This window comes from Saimiri boliviensis, chromosome 1, assembly GCF_048565385.1.
Source record: "Saimiri boliviensis isolate mSaiBol1 chromosome 1, mSaiBol1.pri, whole genome shotgun sequence".
Classification (NCBI taxonomy): domain Eukaryota; kingdom Metazoa; phylum Chordata; class Mammalia; order Primates; family Cebidae; genus Saimiri; species Saimiri boliviensis.
This window is the reverse complement of record NC_133449.1, coordinates 134,302,448-134,324,450: the sequence shown is the minus strand read 5'-3', so window position 1 is coordinate 134,324,450 and position 22,003 is coordinate 134,302,448. Positions and strand designations below refer to the sequence as shown.

The 22,003-nt window shown below is 46.2% G+C and overlaps 1 protein-coding gene across 2 annotated transcripts in view; it reads left to right on the top strand.

Annotated features, from left to right (window-relative positions):
- The window catches only part of BCO1 (beta-carotene oxygenase 1), a 54,476-nt gene extending 32,755 nt beyond the window's left edge, over positions 1–21,721 (top strand). For both annotated transcript variants that reach the window (XM_003938065.4, XM_074404702.1), the window contains 5 exons: positions 1,141–1,398; positions 12,166–12,271; positions 16,066–16,160; positions 17,556–17,667; positions 20,924–21,721. In XM_003938065.4, coding sequence (XP_003938114.3) covers positions 1,141–1,398; positions 12,166–12,271; positions 16,066–16,160; positions 17,556–17,667; positions 20,924–21,153 — 801 coding nt within the window. In that variant the 3' untranslated portion in view covers positions 21,154–21,721. The remainder of the gene's footprint in view (positions 1–1,140; positions 1,399–12,165; positions 12,272–16,065; positions 16,161–17,555; positions 17,668–20,923) is intronic.
- The last annotated feature ends 282 nt before the right edge of the window (positions 21,722–22,003 follow it).

The following is a 22,003-nucleotide window of genomic DNA, read 5'->3' as shown; positions in this document are numbered from 1 at the left end:
GGGTTAGGGTTTTAGAGGCTTCAGTCTTTTTTCCTCCTCCTCCTCCTCCTCCTCCTCCCTTTTTCTTTCTTCTTCTTTCTTCTTCTTCTTCTTCCTCCTCCTCCTCCTCCTCCTCCTCCTCCTCCTCCTTCTTCTTCCTTCTTCTTCTTTCTTCCTTTTTTTTTTGAGATGGAGTTTCTCTCTTGTCACCCAGGCTGGAGCGCAATGGCGTGATCTTGGCCCATTGCAACCTCCATCCCCCAGCTTCAAGAGATTCTCCTGCCTCAGCCTCCCGAGTAGCTGGGATTACAGGCACACGCCACCACGCCTGGCTAATTTTTTATATTTTTAATAGAGAGAGGGTTGCACCATGTTGGCCAGGCTAATCTCGAACTTCTGGCCTCAAGTGATCTGCCTACCTCAGCCTCCCAAACTGCTGGAATAAGCGTGAGCCCCTGTGCCCTGCGGAGGCTCCAGTCTTAGATGGAGCCCGGCAGATTCTCCCCAACTTGGTTATTTCCAGAGAGCTGGGATGTCAGCACAATGGAATAAGCAGACCTTGTACACCGGGAGTCTCTCCAAATACTGTCCTCCCAGTGACTGCAGAGACCCTGGCAGCAATTCGTCCCTCCTCTCCATCTTAAAGATATATTCATGGAGCCAGGTGTAGTGGCTCAAGCCTGTAATCCCAGTACTTTGGGAGGCTGAGGCAGGTGAATTGCCTGAGCTCAGGAGTTCCAGACCACCCTGGGCAACACGGTGAAACCTTGTCTCTACTAAAATACAAAAAACTAGCCAGGTGTGGTGATGAGTGCCTGTTGTCTCAGCTGCTTGGGAGGCTGAGGCAGGAGAATCATTTGAACCTGGGAGGGAGAGGTTGAAGTGAGCCAAGATCAAACCACTGTACTCCAGCCTGGTGACAGAACAAGACTCCGTCCTCCCCACTCACTCCCCAAAAGACCTACGGAAATACAACAATAAACAGCTCTCATTTTGGGGGGCACTTGTGCCTCTGGTTTTGTGGAGCAGTCACAGAATGCATCATGGGGACACAGTTCTGAGCCTACTGCCTAGTGAGGCTAGGTTCTGTTCAGCCCCCAGATGCCACAGTGCCAGGCTGAGAGAGGGCAAGCTGACCCCTGGGTGTGTGTCCTTTTTCAGACTTATATCCATATCGTCGACCAAAGGACCAGGCAGCCTGTGCAGACCAAGCTTTACACAGACCCCATGGTGGTCTTCCATCACGTCAACGCGTACGAAGAGGATGGCTGCATCGTGTTTGACGTCATCGCCTATGAGGACAACAGTCTCTACCAGCTCTTCTACCTGGCCAACCTGAACCAGGACTTCAAGGAGAACGCTAAGCTCACCTCGATCCCCACCCTCAGGAGGTTTGCTGTGCCCCTCCGTGTGGACAAGGTAATGGTTTCCAAGGAGGTTCCCTGTTCTTTTTCGAGAGACGTGGCCCCGGGTGGGAAGTTACTTTGGCTCTTATTTGATTGACATTGAAATGCAAAATGAACTGTTCTTGAGAGAAAAAAAAAGGTGTTCATTGTTTTTCCCAAAGTAGTGCTGATTCATAATAAAAACTTTAGAAAACATGGATAAGTGAAAAAAAAAAAAATCCCTATAAACTCACCACCCAAGATAATCATGGTGGATATGTGTTTGTCTCCCAGTCTCTCTCTCTGTCTATGTGTGTGCATGTGTGTATGTGTAAAAATCTTCATTTTAAACTTACTGTACATAATGTTTTTTTAAATAGAGATGGTGTTTCACCATGTTGGTCAGACTGGTCTCAAACGCCTGACCTCAGGTAATCCACCTGCCTCAGCCTTCCCAAGTGCTGGGATTACAGGCATGAGCCACTGCACCCAGCCATTGTACACAATTTTTAACAGCTTTATTGAGATGTAATTGACATAGCATACAAATTACCCTGTTATTTATTTATTTATTTATTTATTTATTTATTTATTGCAACAGGGTCTCACTCTGTCACCCAGGCTGGTGGGCAGTGGCATGATCTAAGCTAACTGCAACCCCCCACCCCACCCCACCTTCTGGGTTCAAGTGATTCTCCTGCCTCAGCCTCCTAAGTAGCTGGGATTAGAGACACCTGCCACCACACCTGGCTAATTTTTGTATTTTTGGTAGAGAAGGGGTTTTGCCATGTTGTCCAGGCTAGTCTTGAGCTCCTGACCTCAGGTGATCTACCCATCTTGGCCTCCCAAAGTGCTGGGATTACAGGGATGAGCTACCCTACCCAGCCTAATTTGCCCATTTAATGTGTTCGATGGCCTTTGGTCTATTTTCCCATTTGTACATCTGCCACTACAATCAATTTTAGAACATTTTCACCACCTCCAAAACACACCCCATGCTCCTTAGCCATCACCTCCTAGTCCTCCCCTCCCCCATCCCGGGCAAACTCCCATCTGCTGTCTGTCTCTGTGGACTTGCCCGTCCTAGTCATCCCATATAAATGGAGTCTTACAATAGGTGGGCCTTTGTGTCTGGCTTCTTTCACATAGCACAGTGTTGTCAAGGCTCATCTGTGTTGCAGTCTGGATCTGCGCTGCTTTGATTTTTGTTGCTGTTGTTGCTTTTTCTGGTTTGTTTGTTTTGAGGCAGAATGTAGCTGTGCTGCCCAGACTGGAGTGCAGTGGTGTAACCTCGGCTCACTGCAACCTCTGCCTCCCACATTCAAGCAATTCTTGTGCCTCAGCCTCCCAAGTAGCTGGGTTACAGGTGTGCACCACCACACATGGCTGATTTTTGTATTTTTAGTAGAGATGGGGTTTCGCCATGTTGCCCAGGCTGCTTTCAATCTCCTGAGCTCAGGTGATCTGCCTGCCTCTGTCTCCCAGAGTGCTGGGATTACAGGCATGAGCCACCATGCCCAGCCAGTGCTTCATTTCTTTTTATGGCTGAATAGGTACATAGTATCTTGCAGACTGCTTTTCTACCTATTTCTATATCTAAACATCTCTCCGTGATGTTAAATATTCTTTGAAACATCTTTTTAAATATTTGCCTAATTGTTGGTGGCAGGGATTCATCCCCATTTGCTTACACCATTCCCTGATGTTGAAAAGTTCCATTCTTGCGCTAAGAATGACCACCAGCCAGACATTATCCCCAATTAGGGTGATGTGGCCAAGGTTCTGGGCTTGACTTAGGGAGGCTTACAAAGACTTCTGGCTGCAGAACTCACTGACTTCATGACTTAATTAACTTAAATGAAACCAAATTCAATTAAATGTTGATGGCTGACATTGACTAAATGCATGTTATATGCCAGGTACTTTGCTAAGCATTCTGTTTTTCTTACCTCACTTAATGATCAAAACAACATGTGGGAAACGTTTCTGTAGAAGCCTCATTGTACAGATGGACAAACTGAAGCTCAGAGAAGTCAAGAAATGTGCCCAAGGTCACACAGCTTAGAGAGGCAAGGCCAAGGCCAGAACCTGCCCCAGTCTGTCTCTAAACCCCCTTTTTATTTTATTTTATTTATTTATTTATTTTGAAATGGAGTCTCGCTCTGTCACCCAGGCTGGAGTGCAGTGGTTTAATCTTGGCTTACTGCATCCTCTGCCTCATGGGTTCAAGCAATTATCCTGTCTCAGCTTCCCAAGAATCTGGGATTACAGGCACGTGCCAGCATGCCCAGCTAATTTTTTGTTTGTTTGTTTATATTTTTAGTAGAGACAGGATTTTACCATGTTGGGCAGGCTAATCTGGAACTCCTAACCTCAGTGCTCGGATTATAGGCATGAGCCATTGCAGCCAGCCCTAAACCCCTGTTTGTAACTAGGGAGGAGTAGTTAAAAAGTATACAAAGTAGTAAAAAGTATACAAATTGTACAAAGAAAGGAGTAGTTAACAAATTCTTCTCTATCCTGCTATTCTAGCCAGTAGCCCTAACTCCTAGGAAAGAGCCTCAGAGTAACCAGGAGGGAGTCGTTACAAAGTATACAAAGTAAACTAATTAGTTACAAAGGGGTAGTTACAAACTACTCTCTATTCAGCTCTTCTCAGTAGCTCTAACTCCTAGGAAAGAGCCTCAGATGGGCCACACTTGGGGCTCCGCAGGCTTGGCAGATGGTCCTTCAGTATCCAGGGAGCCTTCTCCCACCCTCACCACCCAGTTTCCCAGTGTGGGAATTCAGCCACACTCCCAGCCACAAGGCAGGGAAGCTGGCATTTGAACCTAGGTTTGTCTGACTCCAAAGCTGGGGTCCTCTCCCATCTCTCCAGCATTTTCCCACCCATGGTCATTTGTGTATCTCTGCCACAGTTTTTACCATATTTTATCTCTACTTACCATTTAATTTAAAATCCTTTTTTTTTTTTTTTTTTTTTGGTTTGTTTCAATCAGTTCACTCTCTACTTAACTCATTTGAAAGGAAACACATCACCACCCAGTGAAAAGCTGGCAATGCTCACTGCACTCAGAGAAGACAAGCATGAGAAGAAGATAATAGAAATAAAGCCGAGGTCTTGCGCTCCAGCCAGAGTGCTGTGGATTGCCAAGACCTGATCTCTCTGTGAAAAAGCGAAGTTTTAAAAGTATTAGGCGTTAAAAACATTGTCGCACCTCACTGACACTCCCCTTGACCTAGTCAGAATGACTGGAAGAGAATAAGGCATTGAATTTCTGCCCCATGTGACTCAGGGCTATTGGATGAAGAGCCATGTCCCATGAAATCAGCACACCAGCCCTGGGCCCCTGCACTCCTTGGTCCCAGAAGCACCGCAGTGCAGCCCCTCGGACTGTCTCCTGGTTCCAGGAAGTACTGAGGGGGTGACAAGGCATAGAGGTAGCAAGTCACAAGGCTGACCTCAGCCCAGGAATGGTACACAGAGTGGAACACGCTCCCTCCCACTGTGACACCTTGCTAGGTTGTATAACTTTTTATCACACCCAAGAATGGTTTGCTTCCTTGGAACCAAGCTAAGAATGTTAGCTTGTTTATCTTTAAAAACCATCACGTGGTCAGGCACAGTGGTTCCCACCTGTAATCTCAACACTTGAGGCCCCGGTGGGAGATCACCTGAGGTCAGGAGTTCAAGACCAGCCTGGCCAACATGGTGAAACCCCATCTCGACTAAAAACACAAAAATTAGTTGGGCGTGGTGGCAGCTGCCTATAATCGTAGCTACCTGGGAGGCTGAGGCAGGAGAATCGCTTGAACCCAGGAAGTGGAGGCTGCAGTGAGCCAAGATCATGCCACTGCATCCAGGCTAGGCAAGACAAAGCAAGACTCCATCTAAAAATAAAATAAATAGGATAAAAGAAAGCAGTCATGTGAACCATCTGCTGCTTTCAAACTAGCAAAGGAAAGCAAGCCTGGGGCTGGGTCGCTCTGGCCATGTTTTTTAATTGCTACTTATTGTCCCTTAAACATGTCTTCTTGCACTTTCAAGTGGCATATTGAAATCAAGAAGGCAGGCGGACAGGGCCTTACATGCCCAGATCCAGCGGCTCTGGCTCCATCCCATGCAAACTATCAGAGAAGGAACCTCAGAGAGATGCTGGCCTTACTCAGATGACCTCTGGGCCTGAGGTCTTTGCAACATTGCTGTCCCCTCTGCCTACAACCCTGTCCTCCTGGGCTGATACTCCTGCTCCCTGGCTGCCTGCATGTTGGGACCCCCTAGAGATCCCTGAGATCCCCGTGTCTGGGCCTTAGCTTCAGCCCAGACCATGGAAGCCAGCAGCTCCAGGGGTGGAGCCCAGGCCCAGGTGTGGTGTAGATCTCCCCACCCCTACCCCCAATTCTGCTGTGCAGTTGTGGAAGAGAACCTCTGAGGTTGGGGCTCAGCCGCATGACCCGGCAGATGAGTCCGTATCCTCGAATGGTGCCTTGTAGCTCTTTCTCAACATTTATCTCAAGTGTAAGTAACTTGTTCATTTCCCTCTTCCTGTTCAAGCCTGAGTTCTGAGAGGACAGGACTCTGTCTCATCAGCAGTTCATCTGCTGCACTCAGAGGGTGCTCTTAAATATTTGAAATGAATGAATGAATGATGAATACATGAAAAATGTGAAACAAGGTCTTTAAAGGGCACAGTATCTTCCTTTAGCCTTTGGAACCTGTCCCAAGTGAAAAGTGCTTCCCACATAGAACAGGCAATAGCAAATTCTATTTAAAAGGCCAGGAGGTCCCGGGTGTCCCAGATTCTCTTGCTCTGGGGCTGGCTGGGGTCAAAGGAAGGTGGGGCCAGCAGGGCCTCTGGGCACCACAGGCCTGTTTATGCAGGGCAGTGTGGGGGTGCCCGAGGCAGGGCTCAGCAGGGGCAGGGAGCGACTGGGAGGGGTGTGAGCAGGGGTGGGTCATCTGGGCCTCAGCCCTGCCCTGGTCCTTAAGGGCACCATGGGAGGCCCTAGATTTGTGTGCACCCATGCCTAAGGGGCATTCACAGGCGGGAGCACTTTGGACCCGTAAGGAGTGGCTTTGACAATTGGATCACTGGGTTTGGTTTCTGTCTCCAAATGCACAAATGCAGACACTCAAATAAGAGAAGCCACCGTTCATGGAGGACTGGCTAGGTGCCAGGCTCTGTGTTCAATGCCTTTTCTGCTCTTAGACCCTGGCAAGAGGGGCCCCTGATCTGGGTTTGGCACCTTGGAGGACTGTGGTCTGGCCTTACTTTCTCTAGCAGGGTCCCTAGTCCACAGGGTGAGTTCACAGGGCCAAGGCATTCTACCTACCCAGATGGGCATTCCCACCCTCACCCCAACCATGCTCTGGACACATGGGATACCAGAAGCCCCTGAAGGGCCCAGGCTTGCTTCCAGTATCTGTCTTTCTTTCTTTTTTTTTTTTTTTTTTTTTTGAGACGGAGTTTCGCTCTTGTTACCCAGGCTGGAGTGCAATGGCGCGATCTCGGCTCACCACAACCTCCGCCTCCTGGGTTCAGGCAATTCTCCTGCCTCAGCCTCCTGAGTAGCTGGGATTACAGGCACACGCCACCATGCCCAGCTAATTTTCAGTATTTTTAGTAGAGACGGGGTTTCACCATGTTGACCAGGATGGTCTCGATCTCTTGACCTCGTGATCCACCCGCCTCGGCCTCCCAAAGTGCTGGGATTACAGGCTTGAGCCACCGCGCCCGGCTTTTTTTTTTTTTTTTTTTTTTTTTTTTGAGACAGAGTTTTGCTCTCCTTACCCAGGCTGGAGTGCAATGGCACTATCTCAGCTCACTGCAACCTCTGCCTCCTGGGTTCAGGCAATTCTCCTGCCTCAGCCTCCCGAGTAGCTGGGATTACAGGCACGCGCCACCATGCCCAGCTAATTTTTTATATTTTTAGTAGAGATGGGGTTTCACCATGTTGACCAGGATGGTCTCGATCTCTTGACCTTGTGATCCACCCGCCTCGGCCTCCCAAAATGCTGGGATTACAGGCTTGAGCCACCGTGCCCGGCCAAATATCTGTCTTTCTAAAAGCAGACTGTGCCACTGTGCTGTCCCCACCGCAGGCCCGCAGGGTGGACAGGGCTGCCTGTTGGCTTGGTTGTGCTGGCTGGGGCATCCACATAGTTAGGGATGGAGCCTGGGATGAGGCAGGGAGGAGCCAAGGCCCAGAGACTGCCTTATTCCAGCTCATAGCTCCAAGGAGTCCTGGGTTCTAAATGCACAGTCATCCTTTCAGACCAGCACAGTGCATTGCTGGAACATTCTGTCTGTCCAGCATGGTAGCTACTAACCACAGGTGTTATTGTACACTTGAAATGTGGCTGGCACAGCTAAGAAACTGAATTTTTATTTTTACTTTAGGTTATTTTAAAATTAAAATGAAGGCTGGGCACAGTGGCTCATGCCTGTAATCCCAGCACTTTGGGAGGCCAAGACAGATGGATCACCTAAGGTCAGGAGTTCAAGACCAGCCTGGCCAACATGATGAAATCCTGTCTCTACTAAAAATCCAAAAATTAACCAGGTATGGTGGCACATGCCTGTAATCTCAGCTACTCAGGAGGCTGAGGCAGAGGAATTGCTTGAACCCGGGAGGTTGAAGTTGCAGTGACCCACGATCGTGTCACCACATTTCAGCCTATACAACAAAGTGAGACTCAGTCTCAAAATAATAATAATAAAATAAATAAAAGTTTAAAAAAGTAAATCTTTAAAAAATTTTTTTTCTCTCAAGACAGAGTCTTGCTCTGTCGCCCAGGTTGGAGTGCAGTGGCATGATCTCTGCTCACTGCAACCTTCGCCTCCCAGATTCAAGTAATTCTCCTGCCTCAACCTCCCAAGTAGCTGGAATTATAGGCCCCCACCACCATGCCTGGCTAATTTTTGTATTTTTAGTAGAGAAGTTTTCATCATGTTGGCCAGGCTGGTCTCAAACTCCTGATCTTGTGATCTGTTCATCTTGGATTCCCAAAGAGCTGGGATTATAGGCATGAGCCACCACACCTGGCCAAAAAGTAAATTTTTAATGTGGAAGCTGGAGTTGCTGAATTCTGGCTAGAAAGTGATGTCTTCCTAAAGCAGTACAATTAAATAAAATTTAAATTGCCATGTACGGCTAGTAGTTGCCATTTGGGACAGCCAGTTCCACAACATTGTGAAGAGCTATGTGTCAAGGTGGAGAGAGAGATGGCGTTTGACTTAATTTGCTGGGTGTATGTAGACAGAGTGTAGGTGGACCTCCACTTGTACTCTCCTACTGGTTCCTACGAATATTAGGGACTGTTAAATGCTTCGCTGATCTGCATCACAACGTTCTAAATTATTTATGATCTCCCACATCTACAGATGAGAAAGTTACTTGCCCAACTTTGTAGACTTATCCCTGGGATTTGAGCTGGAATTGGACTGTATGCCTGTCTGGCTTTATGATGTGTCTGGCCGTGGACCAGCCTAGTTTTCGGAACCATTATTTAATGTAATCCTAACATAATGTTCAGATGCAGGTGGAAGCCACCTCACTTATCCCCAGCACCATTCTAAAAGTTATGAATCGCCATCCTGATTTTACACAGATGAGGAAGCCAGCTCCGAGGAAGAGAGGTCTGCTCAAATTTGCACAGAAAATTGTAGTGTTGAATTTCACCTGGCAAGCAGCATTCTGGGGGTTGACTGTGATGACTACTTCTCATGGGAGTTCCCTTAACTGTAGGGATTTCAGTGCAAGCTTGCAAGATGTTGCTGAATTCTGGCTGGAAAGTGATGTCTTCCTAAAACTGAGCATGCTGGCCACCAAAAGCAGCCAAGTCATGTTCGTTATTGCTGTGCGTGGAAAAATTCAGTCTATCCCTCAACCAGTCCGACCAGTTTGGGGCTGGAGTTATAAGTTGTCTCTGCAGACCAACTCCCTAAGAATCAAGGGTGGGACGTGCCCAGAGGCCTATTGCTGTCACGTGCTTAGCAAGGTACCAGGTAGGGCCTCCCACCAGCTTGCAGAGCCATGCAGGTGGAGGAATTGAATGTTCATGTTTTGTTTTGTTGGGTTTTTTTTTACTTTTTTTTTTTTTTTTTTTTTTTTTTTTTTGAGATCGAGTCTCATACTGTTGCCCAGGCTGGAATGCAGTGGCAAAATCTCAGCTTACTGCATTCTCTGCCTCCTGGGTTCAAGTGATTCTCCTGCATCAGCCTCCTGAGTAGCTGGGACTACGGGCACATGCCACCACTCTCCACTAATTTTTGTATTTTCAGTAGAAACGGGGTTTCACCATGTTGGCCAGGCTGGTCTCGAACTCCTGATCTTGTGATCCACTCACCTCGCCCTCCCAAAGTGCTAGGATTACAGACGTGAGCCACCGCACCTGGCTGAATGTTTCTGTTGATAAGACACCACCGACGTGCCAGGTGCTAGGCTCCTGTGTCCATGCATTTCCTCTCATTTGATTCTTACAGCCACCCTGCAGAACACATCTTGCCCCTTGACAGCCAACAGAAAAGCTTACTGAGTTGTGCATTCACTCATTCATTCAGCAGTTACTTCCTGGCACTAGGTGTCAGGCACTGAGCAAAATCTAGTCCCTGGTTTCATGGGGCAGAGAAGCTAAAAGGAGGAAAACAGCTTCATAGAGGAGACCGTGACAGCTCGGGGCGGGTGCCTTGGAGACACTGCAGGTTCAGATGGAGTTGTTAGGGAAGGGGGTGTTCCTTCTGAGACCTCCAGGGATGGGAAAGAGCCAGCCTCGGGGCTTTTGCACTGCCTTTGCCCTCTACCAGCAACACCAAAGAATCCCAATGCGAAGGCCCTGGGCCCAGGCTTTGCTTTTCTCTGTGAGACTTTGGACCAGTCCCTTTCCTTCTCTAGGCCTCAGTTACCTCTTCGACAACTCCAGACTGAATTAAACAAATTTCTGAGGACCCTTGCAGTTTAACTGCTAAGTTGCAGTAAACTTTTCATGCTCTTCAACAAAAATGCTGCTATCCCTAAAATTGGTTTTAATTATAAAACCCATTTCAATCCAGGTGTAATGGCTCATGCCTGTAATCCTGGCACTTTGGGAGGCCAAGAGAGGAGGTTCCCTTTAGCCTAGGAGTTTGAGACCAGCCTGGGCAACACTGTGAGATTCTGTCTCTACAAAAAAATACAAAAATTAAGCAGGTATGGTGACACATGCCTATAGTCCCGGCTTCTCAGGAGGCTGAGGTGAAAGGATCATGTGAGCCTGAGAGTTTAAGGCTACAGTGAGCTATAATCACATCACTGCACTCTAGCCTGGGCAACAGAGCAAGACCCTGTCCCAAAATAAAATAGAAGCCATCTCGGACAATCTAGAAAGTAGAGACAAGTTTAAATGAGAAGTCAACCATAATGATAATCTTCCATAGTCTTGTTCCGCAGTATCTTCACCTCTAACCTGTACTCACCTCCAATAGTAGTGTAACCAATATAATAATAATAATTAGTGATAATAGTAGTAGTGTGGTAATCATAGTATAACAACAACAATGTCATCAACAGAAGCAGCTGACATTTGTCTAGCACTTACTGTTAAGCAGACATTCTTGTAAATCATTTGCGCAGATGATGTCTTCTAATCTGCACCATAACTCAAAGATGTGTGTGCTATTGTTATACACATAAGGAAACTGAACTGTAGAGGGGTGAAGTGACTTACCCAAGGTCCTGTGGTTAGTACATCAGGGAAACAGGGAGTAGGAGATGCTTGATAACTATTTAATAGTGTTAATCACTCTCCTCGCTAATACTGATGGCAGTATCTTCTGAACACGGCAAAGTCTGATTGTAACTTGAGACCAAGGAATGTCCTTGAAGGTTGTTTTTCCACTGAATTTATTGTATGTTTGTTTTTATTTCTGCAGTGATAACATTTCCTAGGAGAAAATTAAGAGAAGCATAGAAAAAAGAAATTGAAGTGCCCCATAATCTCACCATCGATTGTATTGTTAATATTTGTTATATTTTGGGCTGGTCATCGTGGCTCATGCCTGTAATCCCAGCACTTTGGGAGGCCAGGGAGGGCAGATCATGTGAGTTCAGGATTTTGAGACCAACCTGGCCAACATGATGAAACCCCATCTCCACTAAAAATACAGAAATTAGGCATGGTGGCATGCACCTGTAATCCCAGATACTCAGGAGGCTGAGGCAGAAGTGTCGCTTGAACCTGGGAGGCAGAGGTTGCAGTAAGCCAAGATCATGCCACTGCATTGTAAACTCTAGCCTGGACAAGAGTCGGACCCCAAAAAAAAAAAATTATACACACACACATTTGTTATATTTCTGTGTCTCAATATAATTTTAAAAATCTGGTTGAGTTCAGACTGCATTTGCAGTTTGTTCTGATGGCTGCTTTTACTTGGTATTAGGTGATAAGCATTTCCCATGTTGTTGTAAACTCTTTAGAAGCATCCTTTTAATGACTGATGCAGCTTTTTATAGGTGAATCATCCTATACTTTAAAAGTAAGAACTTACTCTTAGAAGCGCATTAATTTTCCCTGTGAGGGATAAGGCAGGCTCAGAATAAAAGAAATGAGTCCTGTCATCTACCGGGTAAGTGACCTTGGAGAAGTCATCTCAAATTGCCAATCTTCATTTTTTAAACCGAGACTAAGAATAACAACAGGAGAAGAGCTGCTTCCTATGGTTAATGTGAGGCTAAACCAAGATGACTTGTATTCAAGCCTTTTTTAAGTATTTGTACAGTGAAGCAAATGTTTGTTCTGAATTACAAGTTTGAATTTTTTCAGAATGCAGAAGTGGGCTCAAATTTAATCAAAGTGGCATCTACAACAGCAACAGCCCTGAAGGAACAAGATGGCCAAGTCTACTGCCAGCCGGAATTTCTTTGTGAAGGTAAAATGCATCCTCTTGTCCTGAGTTTACAGAAGGGGCAGATTTTCATGGGGACCCCAGAGGCCTCTTTACATAATACTTTCCTCCTGTGCATGGACAAGGGGCAAAGAGGAAAGTCTCTTGGGATGTCCCGATGTAAAGCATCTGGGAACATTTCTTTTTTCTCTATCTTTACATGCTTTCTAGGAAGGCAGTGGGTGAGGTCGGGCATGGTAGCTCACACCTGTAGGACCAGCACTTTGGGAGGCCAAGGGGCAGATCACTTGAGGCCAGGAGTTTGGGACCAGCCTGGGCAACATGACAAAACCCCATGTCTACTAAAAACACAAAAATTAGCAGGATGTGGTGGCACACACCTGTGGTCCCCGCTGCTCAGGAGGCTGAAGCATGAGAATCACTCGAGCCCAGGAGACGGAGGTTGCAGTGAACCGAGATTGTGCCATTGCACTCCAGCCTGGGCAACAGAGACTTTACCTCCAAACAAAGAAAACCCCAAGAGCCTTGTTCCACTCAACCACCTCATTCCAGGAGGTTTGGGCATCTGGAAGGGCACACAGACCTGGGCGCTATTTTAGGGTGACACTTGGATTTGACCTAAGAATCCACTTCTGAAGAAGGCATCCCATGGATCCCATAACCAGTTCTGGAAGGCACCTCGCTCTCTTGGAGTCTTTAGAAATGAATCAATAGGTGATGCCAGGTCTGGAGGCACCAACCCCCGTCCCTGCTCACCCACCACATCACTTTTTTTTCCTGAGAAGACCATGCTTGTTTATTGTCATAATATTGTCCACACTAAAAAGTATACCAATAGGTCGGGCATGGTGGCTCACACTTGTAGTCCAGCACTTTAGGAAGTCAAGTTGGCCAGATCACGAGGTCAGGAGTTCAAGACCCACCTGGCCAACATGATGAAACCCCATCTTTCCTAAAGATACAAAAAATCATCTGGGCATTGTGGCACATGCCTGTAATCCCAGCTACTTGGGAGGCTGAGGCAGGAGAATTGCTTGAACCCAGGAGGTGGTGGTTGCAGTGAGCTGAGATCGCATCACTACACTACAGCCTGGCAAAAGAGTGAGACTCCATCTCAAAATAAAATAAAATAAAATAAAAGTATAATAATAAACCACTCATAATCCCTGCACCCGTGACAGCCCTTTGGAATACCCATCCAGTCCTCCCATGATACATGGATCGTGTGACATAGGCCAGGTCCCTTCCGACGAGTTCTCTGACTGCTCTCATTTCATCCCTCAGTGTCATTCTGCTATTGTTGACATTAGATTTGTTCATGCACATCAAGGGCTTAGCGTGGGTTCTGGCCCATAGGGAGAGCCCAGCCAATGGCAGCGATATTAGAACAGCCCTAAGAAGCAGGCTCAGACAATCGTAAAACTTGCCAAAAGGCAGGCAGCAGAGCCAGGTTCTGATCCTAGGCTTCTGTTATCCCAAAGCCCTTTGCCTCTGCACTTATACTTTTGCATAGTGCATTCCGTATCATTTAGAATGTTCTGAAGCTGTCTTTTGTGCTTAATGAATGTAACCTGAGTATTTTCCCACATCCTGAAGATTCTTCAAGAACATGGCTGTTAAGGACCATGCGTGGTGGCTCACACTTGTAATCCTAGCACTTTGGTAGGCTGAGGTAGGCAGATCACCTGAGGTTAGGAGTTTGAGACCAGCCTCAATAACGTGGTGAACCCCCGTGTCTGTTTTTAAAAAATACAAAAATTAGCAAAGGATAGTGGCCCACACCTGCAGTCCCAGCTACTCAGCAGGTTGAGGTGGGAAAATTGCTTGAACCCAGGAGGTGGAGGTTGCAATGAGCCGAGATCATGCCACTGCACTCCAGCCTGGGTGACATGGCTGACAGAGTAAGAAGACTCTGTCTCAAAAAAAAAAAAAAAAAAAAAAAAAAAAGAAAGAAAAGAAAAAAGAAAAGCATGGCTGTTAATAGTTGCAAAGAATTCACAGGGGTCAGCCTTGTTTTGCTTAACCAAGGGTCTGTGTTTGGCCATTTAGAGGGTGTCAGGTCAGGGGGATCCCAGACCAATTTTGTGAGGGGTCTAGAAGCATCATGGAAGTCTCAGGCCTACTTTGAGGTCAACTGCAAGTACCTTCTTCTTCTTAAATATGGGAGTCTTCCCTCCACCTCCCCTTCATCTGGACCTGTCCCTCGGAAGTTTCATGATTTCTCATTTGTGGAATTGGACATCTCCTTCCCGTCTCAATAGTTCACTCCCCTTTTCTCCCCACTGCACCTAGTAACCATTTCTCCATGGAGGCACCTCTGCTTCCTCTTCTTGGACATTGAATATTCACCAGTGGTTGGCTCCACCCACCTGGAATAGCTCATAAGAGCCGAACATCCATTTCAGCATTCAGACTTAGAAATTCAATTTGATGCAATACATATATATAAATACATACACATTTGTGGAGAAAAACTTTGAAGGTTTTTTGATTACATAAAAATAAGCAGATGAAAATTTTACATAATGAGAAACTTAGATTCTATAATAGAAAAATATAAACTATAAGGCAATTGCAACCCCAGCAATGCTTCTAAACTTTTTCTCTTTGTTTGTAAACTAGTGGATATACAGTAATTCTATAACCGGTCTTTTACACTTAACCTTATGGTACGGGCACTTGCCCATGTTATTAACATTATTTGAAAATGTTATTTTTACATAATGTTATTATATAATTCACCAGATTTAATTAGCTGTTCTCCATTGATACCCTTTTCCACAGTTTTCCATTTCTGTTTTATTTTTTAATTTTAGAGATGGTGTTCTTGCCATGTTGAGCAGGCTGATCTCAAACTCCTGGCCTCAAGTGATTTTCCCCTCCCAGCCTCCCAAAGTGTTGGGATTATAGGCATGAGCCACCATGCCTGGCACAACTTCCCATTTCTTTCTTATTTTTTCTTTCTCTCTCTCTCTCTTTTTTTTTTTTTTTTTTTTGAGAGACCAACTCTTACTCTGTGGCCCAGGCTAGAGTGTAGCAGCGTCATCTCTGCTCACTGCAACCTCTGCCTCCTGGGTTCAAGCAATTCTCCTGCCTCAGCCTCCCAAGTAGCTGGAATTACAGGCATGCGCCACCATGCCTGGCTAATTTTTTTGGTATTTTTAGTAGAGGTGTGGTTTTGACATGTTGGTCAGGCTGGCCTTAAACTCCTGACCTTGAGTGATCCACCCACCTTGGCCTCCCAAAGTGCTGGAATTACAGGCATGTGCCACCACACCTGGCTAATTTTTTTCTTTGTATATTTTGTAGAGCTGGAGTTTTACCATGTTGGCCAGGCTGGTCTCAGACTCCTGACCTGGTGTGACCCACCTGCCTCGGCCACCCAAAGTGCTGGCACTACAGGCATGAGCCACTGTGCCCAGCCAGCTCCCTGTTTCTCCTCATACATGTGCACATGCGTGCACACATACACACATCAGCATGTTTTTGAAAAGAGCTTTAAGAAATTGCAATAGTCTCTGATTTTAATCACGCAATTCTCTTTGATTTCTATCGTGTACAATTAAAGATGTTTATACAGTTTAAAACTTAGGTCTGCAGTACCTTGATCCTGCGCTTTCTAATAGAGCTGGGGTAATTATCAAGAGGTTCCCTCCCCTGCCTTTGACCACCTTTGATCCAATCCAGGCTCTAAATCAAGCTCAGGGATCTTGGCATGGGAACAGATTCTGAGGAAAGGCTACCCCATCTGGCATGAAGGGTGGATGCTCACAGCCCCCAGTGGTGGGGGCTTCATCCGCTGTCTCATTTCCTTGTAGGCTTAGAGCTTCCACGGGTCAATTACACTCACAATGGAAAGCGATACCGATACGTCTTTGCTGCAGGAGTTCACTGGAGTCCAGTCCCAACCAAGGTACCGACCTCTATGTGTTCACAGGCATTTCCTACAGTGATTGTGTCTATATGCAAAGCTGAATTCTAAGTTTCTGAGATGTTGATCAGAAAAGAGGAGGTCAGAGGGAGGTCAGTGTTGGACAAAATAAATTTGAAGTTATGATGGACAACTGGGAGAGGGAGTGGCACCCAGTGGGCTGAGGTTCCAGGAAGAGGTTATGGCTGGAGCTTATTCATCGGTTTCTTTATTCAATACATATTTATTGAGGACCAACTATGGGCTACAATGTGGTAGACACTGAGGGTAAGGAAGTCAGTGAGAGTAATCCCAATCCCTGACCTAAGGAACTCACCCTCTTCAGCAGAGAGGGTATAGCTGAAACTTAGAGGATTTATTTTGCTTGTTTTATGTTTTATGTTGTGTTTTCCTTTATATCTATATATAGATAAAGATATAGATATAGATATAGATATAGATATAGATATAGATATAGATATAGATATAGAGAGACAGATACAGGATCTTGCTGCGTTGTCCATGCTGATCTTGAACTCCCAGGTTCAGGCGATTCTCCTGCCTCAGCCACCCAAAGTGCTGGGATTACAGGTGTGAGCCACCATGCCTGGTCTATTTTGCAGCTTAAGCTATCATTTGTCCAACACTTATTGTGTGCTGGGCACTGTGCTAAGTGCTATGCAAGTATCACTTTTTTTTTTTTAACACCTTCATCTTTTATAATAAAATGAAAAATCTTTTTTTTAATGCTAACAGTACACAGCCAAAAATTAAGCCTCTACCCCTCTACCCCAAGCCAATCTCCACTAATCCCAAACCCTAGAGGCAAACAGGCCTATTGAGAGATTAAGAGAGATCCAGGGAATTGTATTCTTCAAGCCACAAAGTGATTGTATTATACTTTAAATGTTCGCATTTAATATATTCATTTATTTAACTCCTATAAAATTGCAGTACAATGCCAGATACAAGATTTATTCAATATTTTAATTTTGGGGTGGGGTGTGGTGGCTCATACCTGTAATCCTAGCACTTTGGGAGGCTGAGGATTGCTTGTGGCCAGGAGTTTGATACCAGCCTGGTCAACAATAGCAAGACCGTATCTTTCTATTAAAAAACAATAACAAATTTTTAAAGATTTTAAATTTTAAAAGAATTCCTTGTGTAGTATCAGCTATGTGGTGGCCAGAGGAGCCATGTTTAAAACTGGGGGAGGAGAGTTAGCTGCTGTCATTTCTTGGCTGTGCTCACCAGGGGTAGCTGTCATGGGACACTATGTCAAAATCTACATCCAACAGGCTTCATCTCTTCTCTGTATGGATCTTCATACCATCTTATTTGCAGGGAATAGCATGCTCTCAAACAAGTGATTTCTGTTTCTCTTCGTTGAATGTACAGATAATAAAATACGACATTCTCACAAAGTCATCCTTAGAGTGGAGAGAGACCGATTGCTGGCCAGCAGAACCCCTGTTTGTGCCCGTGCCAGGTGCCAAGGGTGAGGATGATGGTAAGATATAAGAACCCAAGCCTTGTCACTGCACGCTGCTGATGATCCCCTCCAACGAGACACCATCTAGGGGCAGCTGACCACCCCCAGGTCATAAAGCTGGTAGACGGGTGCTTTGAAGTCTACGTCTGTCTGGGTCAAAGCCAAAGGGTTAGGGAGTCCCCAAGACCACCTTTACTTCTAATACCAGTTGCAAAGTTTGACGGTCCCCAAGATAACCTTCAGCTTCAATAATTCATTAGAATCACCAACCTCACTGCAAGCGCTTATGCTCACAGTTCTGGTGTGCTGCATTGAAAAGATACAGACTAAAATTAGCGAAGGGAAAAGGTGCACACGACAGAGCCCAGCAGGGACCCGGCAGGAGCTTCCAGCTATGCCCTCCCAGTAGATCGCAGATAGTGCTGACTTCTCCTGACAGTGATGTGTAACAATGCTCATGGAGTATTATTTCCAGCCAGGAGGCTCCCCTGAGGCTCAGTATGGAGAGTTTTTATTGGAGCTCAGTCATGTAAACCTGGCTGACTCCCTGTGTGTCTGACCTTTATTTAGTCTTCCATCCTTCTGGAGGTCAAGCTCATACCATGTGGCCCAAGGCCCTACCATAAATCCCACTGTAAGCATAGACTGTCTGGTGTGGCCTAAGGCCCCCAAATATACAAAGATACTTGTATCAAGCAGGACATTCCAAGGGTATAGAGGTGACCTCCCAGAAGCTGACAGAGGCCAGCCGCGTCTTTAGACAAGTTTAAGTTTTTCACTGCACAAAGTCTATCTCCTTTCCATTCGGTGACACTAAACTCTCTCAGAACGCAAAATCTTGGTTTTAAAACTGATTGCAATGGCTAGATCCAAACAAATGTTTTTAAGAAATGGTGTCTTGCTCTGTTGCCCAGGCTGGAGTGTAGTGGCATGATCATAGCTCACTGAAACCTCAGACTCCTGGGCTCAAGTGATCCTCCTGCCTTAGCCTACCAAGTAGCTGAAACTATAGGAGCACACCACCATGCCTAGCTAATATTTTTTATTTTTAATAGAGAAGGAGTCTCACAATGTTTCCCAGGCTGGTCTCAAACTCCTGGGCTTAAGCAATCCTCCCATTTTGGCCTCCCAAAGTGCTGGGATTACAGGTGTAAACTGCAGTTCAATGTACCACTGCACCTGGCGTGGATCCATTTTTTTTTTGGTGGGGGGGGCATGAAGTTTCACTCTTATTGCCCAGGCTGGAATACAATGATGCGATCTTGGCTCACTGCAACCTCTGCCTCTGGGTTCAAGCGATTCTCATGCCTCAGCCTCCCAAGTAGCTGGGATTACGGGCATGTGCCACCACACTAGGCTAATTTTTGTATTATTAGTAGAGACAGGGTTTCTCCATGTTGGTCAGGTTGGTCTCGAACTCCCAACCTCAGGTGATCTGATCTACTTGGCCTCCCAAAGTGCTGAGATTCCAGGCTTGAGTCACCGTGCCCAGTCTGGATCCAAATTTTTAACAATGTATAATCACGTAAATGTTTCACGGAACCCCTGGAAATGTGTATTTGTGGCTCACCCCTATTTTCTAGGTTTCCATTTGACTGAATGGTCTTTTCCCTCCTTAATTCTCAGAAATGCCCTGCCCACAGCCCTAAGGAGGCTAAGGAGGGTAACTAGAACTGTGGGTGGGAAGCCACCTGGCCAAGCCGGTGATGGGGCTCCTACGCCTGCAGGGAGAGCAGGCTGCCCCACTTGAGCCTGCCAGCTTCTTCCCTCAGGTGACAAGGGAGTGGTTTTCCACCCAGGCCTTGTCTTCCTACTGATCATGGCATGGCACATCTGCCAGCAACCCTATGCTGTGTCACTGTCATTTCCGAGGCGGGGGACTGCTGGCATTGCCTCCCACGCAGGCCGGACCACCACTCAGCTAGGTAGACACTTCCTTTACATTCTCCCAGTGAGGAGGGAGTATCGTTGTCTTCATTTTACCGTTGGGGTGCTCAGAGAGTGAACCTTGTTGCTCAAGGTCTCATCCTCCATACATTTAGAGGTAAGATTTAAATCCAGGCCAATCTGACTTCAACGATGCTCAACTGCTCTTCAACCTGGGAGCCTCTGGAAGTATTGAAAGTATTTGTAGGAAGTTGATGTGCATTATTTCATTTAACGAGAGAGAGAGAGAGAGAGAGAGAGAGAGAGAGAGAGAGAGAGAATATTGAGAATATTTCCATTTTACAGAGGGGAAGGATGAGTTTACTAGTGTTGCTGCATGTGCAAGAGATGAACTGGGCTCTTTCAAATGCCATGCCTCGAGCCAGGTGTGGTTCATGTCTGTAATCCCAGCATTTTGGGAGGTCAAGGTGGGCAGGTTGCTTGATCCCAGGAGTTCAAGACCAGCATGGGCAATATAGGGAGACTCCATTTCTACAAAAAATACAAAAATTAGCCAGGCATGGTGGCATGTACCAGTAGTCTCAGCTACTTGGAGGGCTGAGGTGGAGGATAGCATGAGCCCAAGAGATCAAAGTTGCAGTGAGCTGTGATCGTACCACTGCACTCCAACCTGGGCAACAGAGTAAGACCCTATTTATCAAAACAAAACAAAACAAAACAAACAAATGAAAAACTGAACGCCGTTCTTCAATGCCAGCAATAATTTACAGAGTACTTTCAAAATCTACCATGCCGGAGATCCTCCTGGCAGCCCTGTGGGGTGTAGGTGAGATTATCCCCACTCTACAGATGAAGAGGCTGGGGTTCCAAGAGGTCAGGGTCCCAGCCAGGGCTAAAACCAGGTTTTCTTTTCTTTTCTTTTCTTTTTTAGAGAGTGCCTCACTCCGTAACCTAGGCTGGAGGGCAATGGTGCGATCTCAGCTCGCTGCAGCTTCCACCTCCGAGGTTCGAGTGATTATCAGTCTCCTGAGTAGCTGAGATTATAAGCACCCACCACCAGACCTGGCTGATTTTTTGTATTTTTAGTAGAGGCGGGGTTTCACCATGTTGGCCAGGCTGGTCTCCAACTCCTGACCTCAAGTAATCCACCCACCTCTGCCTCCCAACGTGGTGGGATTACAGGCATGAGCCGCTACACCCAGCCTAGAACCAGGTTTTCTGATTCCTGGTTCCCAGGCCTTTCCCTTCTGTTACACAGTGTGTCAAATTCACTTCCCTTCTGTTTTGGTTAGATACATATATTTAAAGAGGGCAGAGGGATATGCTGAGAAATTCACCCCTCCCATTGAAAGCTGCCCTTTGACAGTCTCTTTCTGTTTCCCCAAAGGAGTAATCTTATCAGCCATTGTCTCTACTGATCCCCAAAAGCTGCCTTTTCTGCTCATTCTGGATGCCAAAAGCTTTACAGAACTGGCCCGTGCCTCCATTGACGTAGACCTGCACATGGATCTCCATGGATTATTCATCCCAGACACAGATTCAGAGGCAAAAAAACAGGCCACTTCTGAGGAACAGCGAGACGGGGCTTCCGACTGCCACGGGACTCCGCCGACCTGATGGTTTTGAGGTTTGGGCAGGGGAAGTGTAGCTCAGCTGTCGGAATTCCATGCTGGGTACATTGTTTGGATGGTGGGGAGGGCCTCCATTACGTTTTGCGCTTATTCTTTCTGTGCATGCTTTGACAAGGACCTGGCAAGAGAGCGTGTCTGTATCGTTTCTGTCCTTTTATTTTGGTGGTAAAAAATGTGTTTGAGAGTCAAATATTTGAAAATCAAATATGTGTTGATTACATCCAGCACTCCTTTCCTTTACCATAGAGACCTTGACCATGAATCAGAAATTGCATTCAATCACATTATTATCATTTTTAGAATGTGCCACTAACCTATTAGAGAAGAGACAGATCATTATTTATCATCATGCTCTGTCTCTTTCTCTTTCCTTTGCTCCCTCCCTTCTTTCTAATGGACTAAATTGTGTATCTGGGAGTTCTCACTTCCTCAGCCAGGCTCGATTGGTTAAGTTACGTGACCGGGAAGGCATGCTCCTTTGTGGTCATTCCATGCAAGTCATGGTGTAATATAAAATAATAAAAACTTTAAAGTCTACTCAGACTTTATTTTTACATGGCTTCTGCCTCTGAAGGTCTTCTAAGGCAATAAAATAGAGTTGCAGAGCTTGATGGTTCACAGCCAGCACAATGCCTCATTGTACAGTCAATAGGACAAACAGATGGTATGGGACTCCCCTTTGCAAGAGGGGATTAAGGTACTGGACATTGACCTGCCTAGCCACAGCTGAGGGGCTAGAACCCAGGATTGAGTCCCAGGACCTGGACTGGCATGAGTTCTTCCCTGCTGCTGAGAACCAGAGCAGTGAGCCCTGCCCATGTACGTAGGTAAAAGGA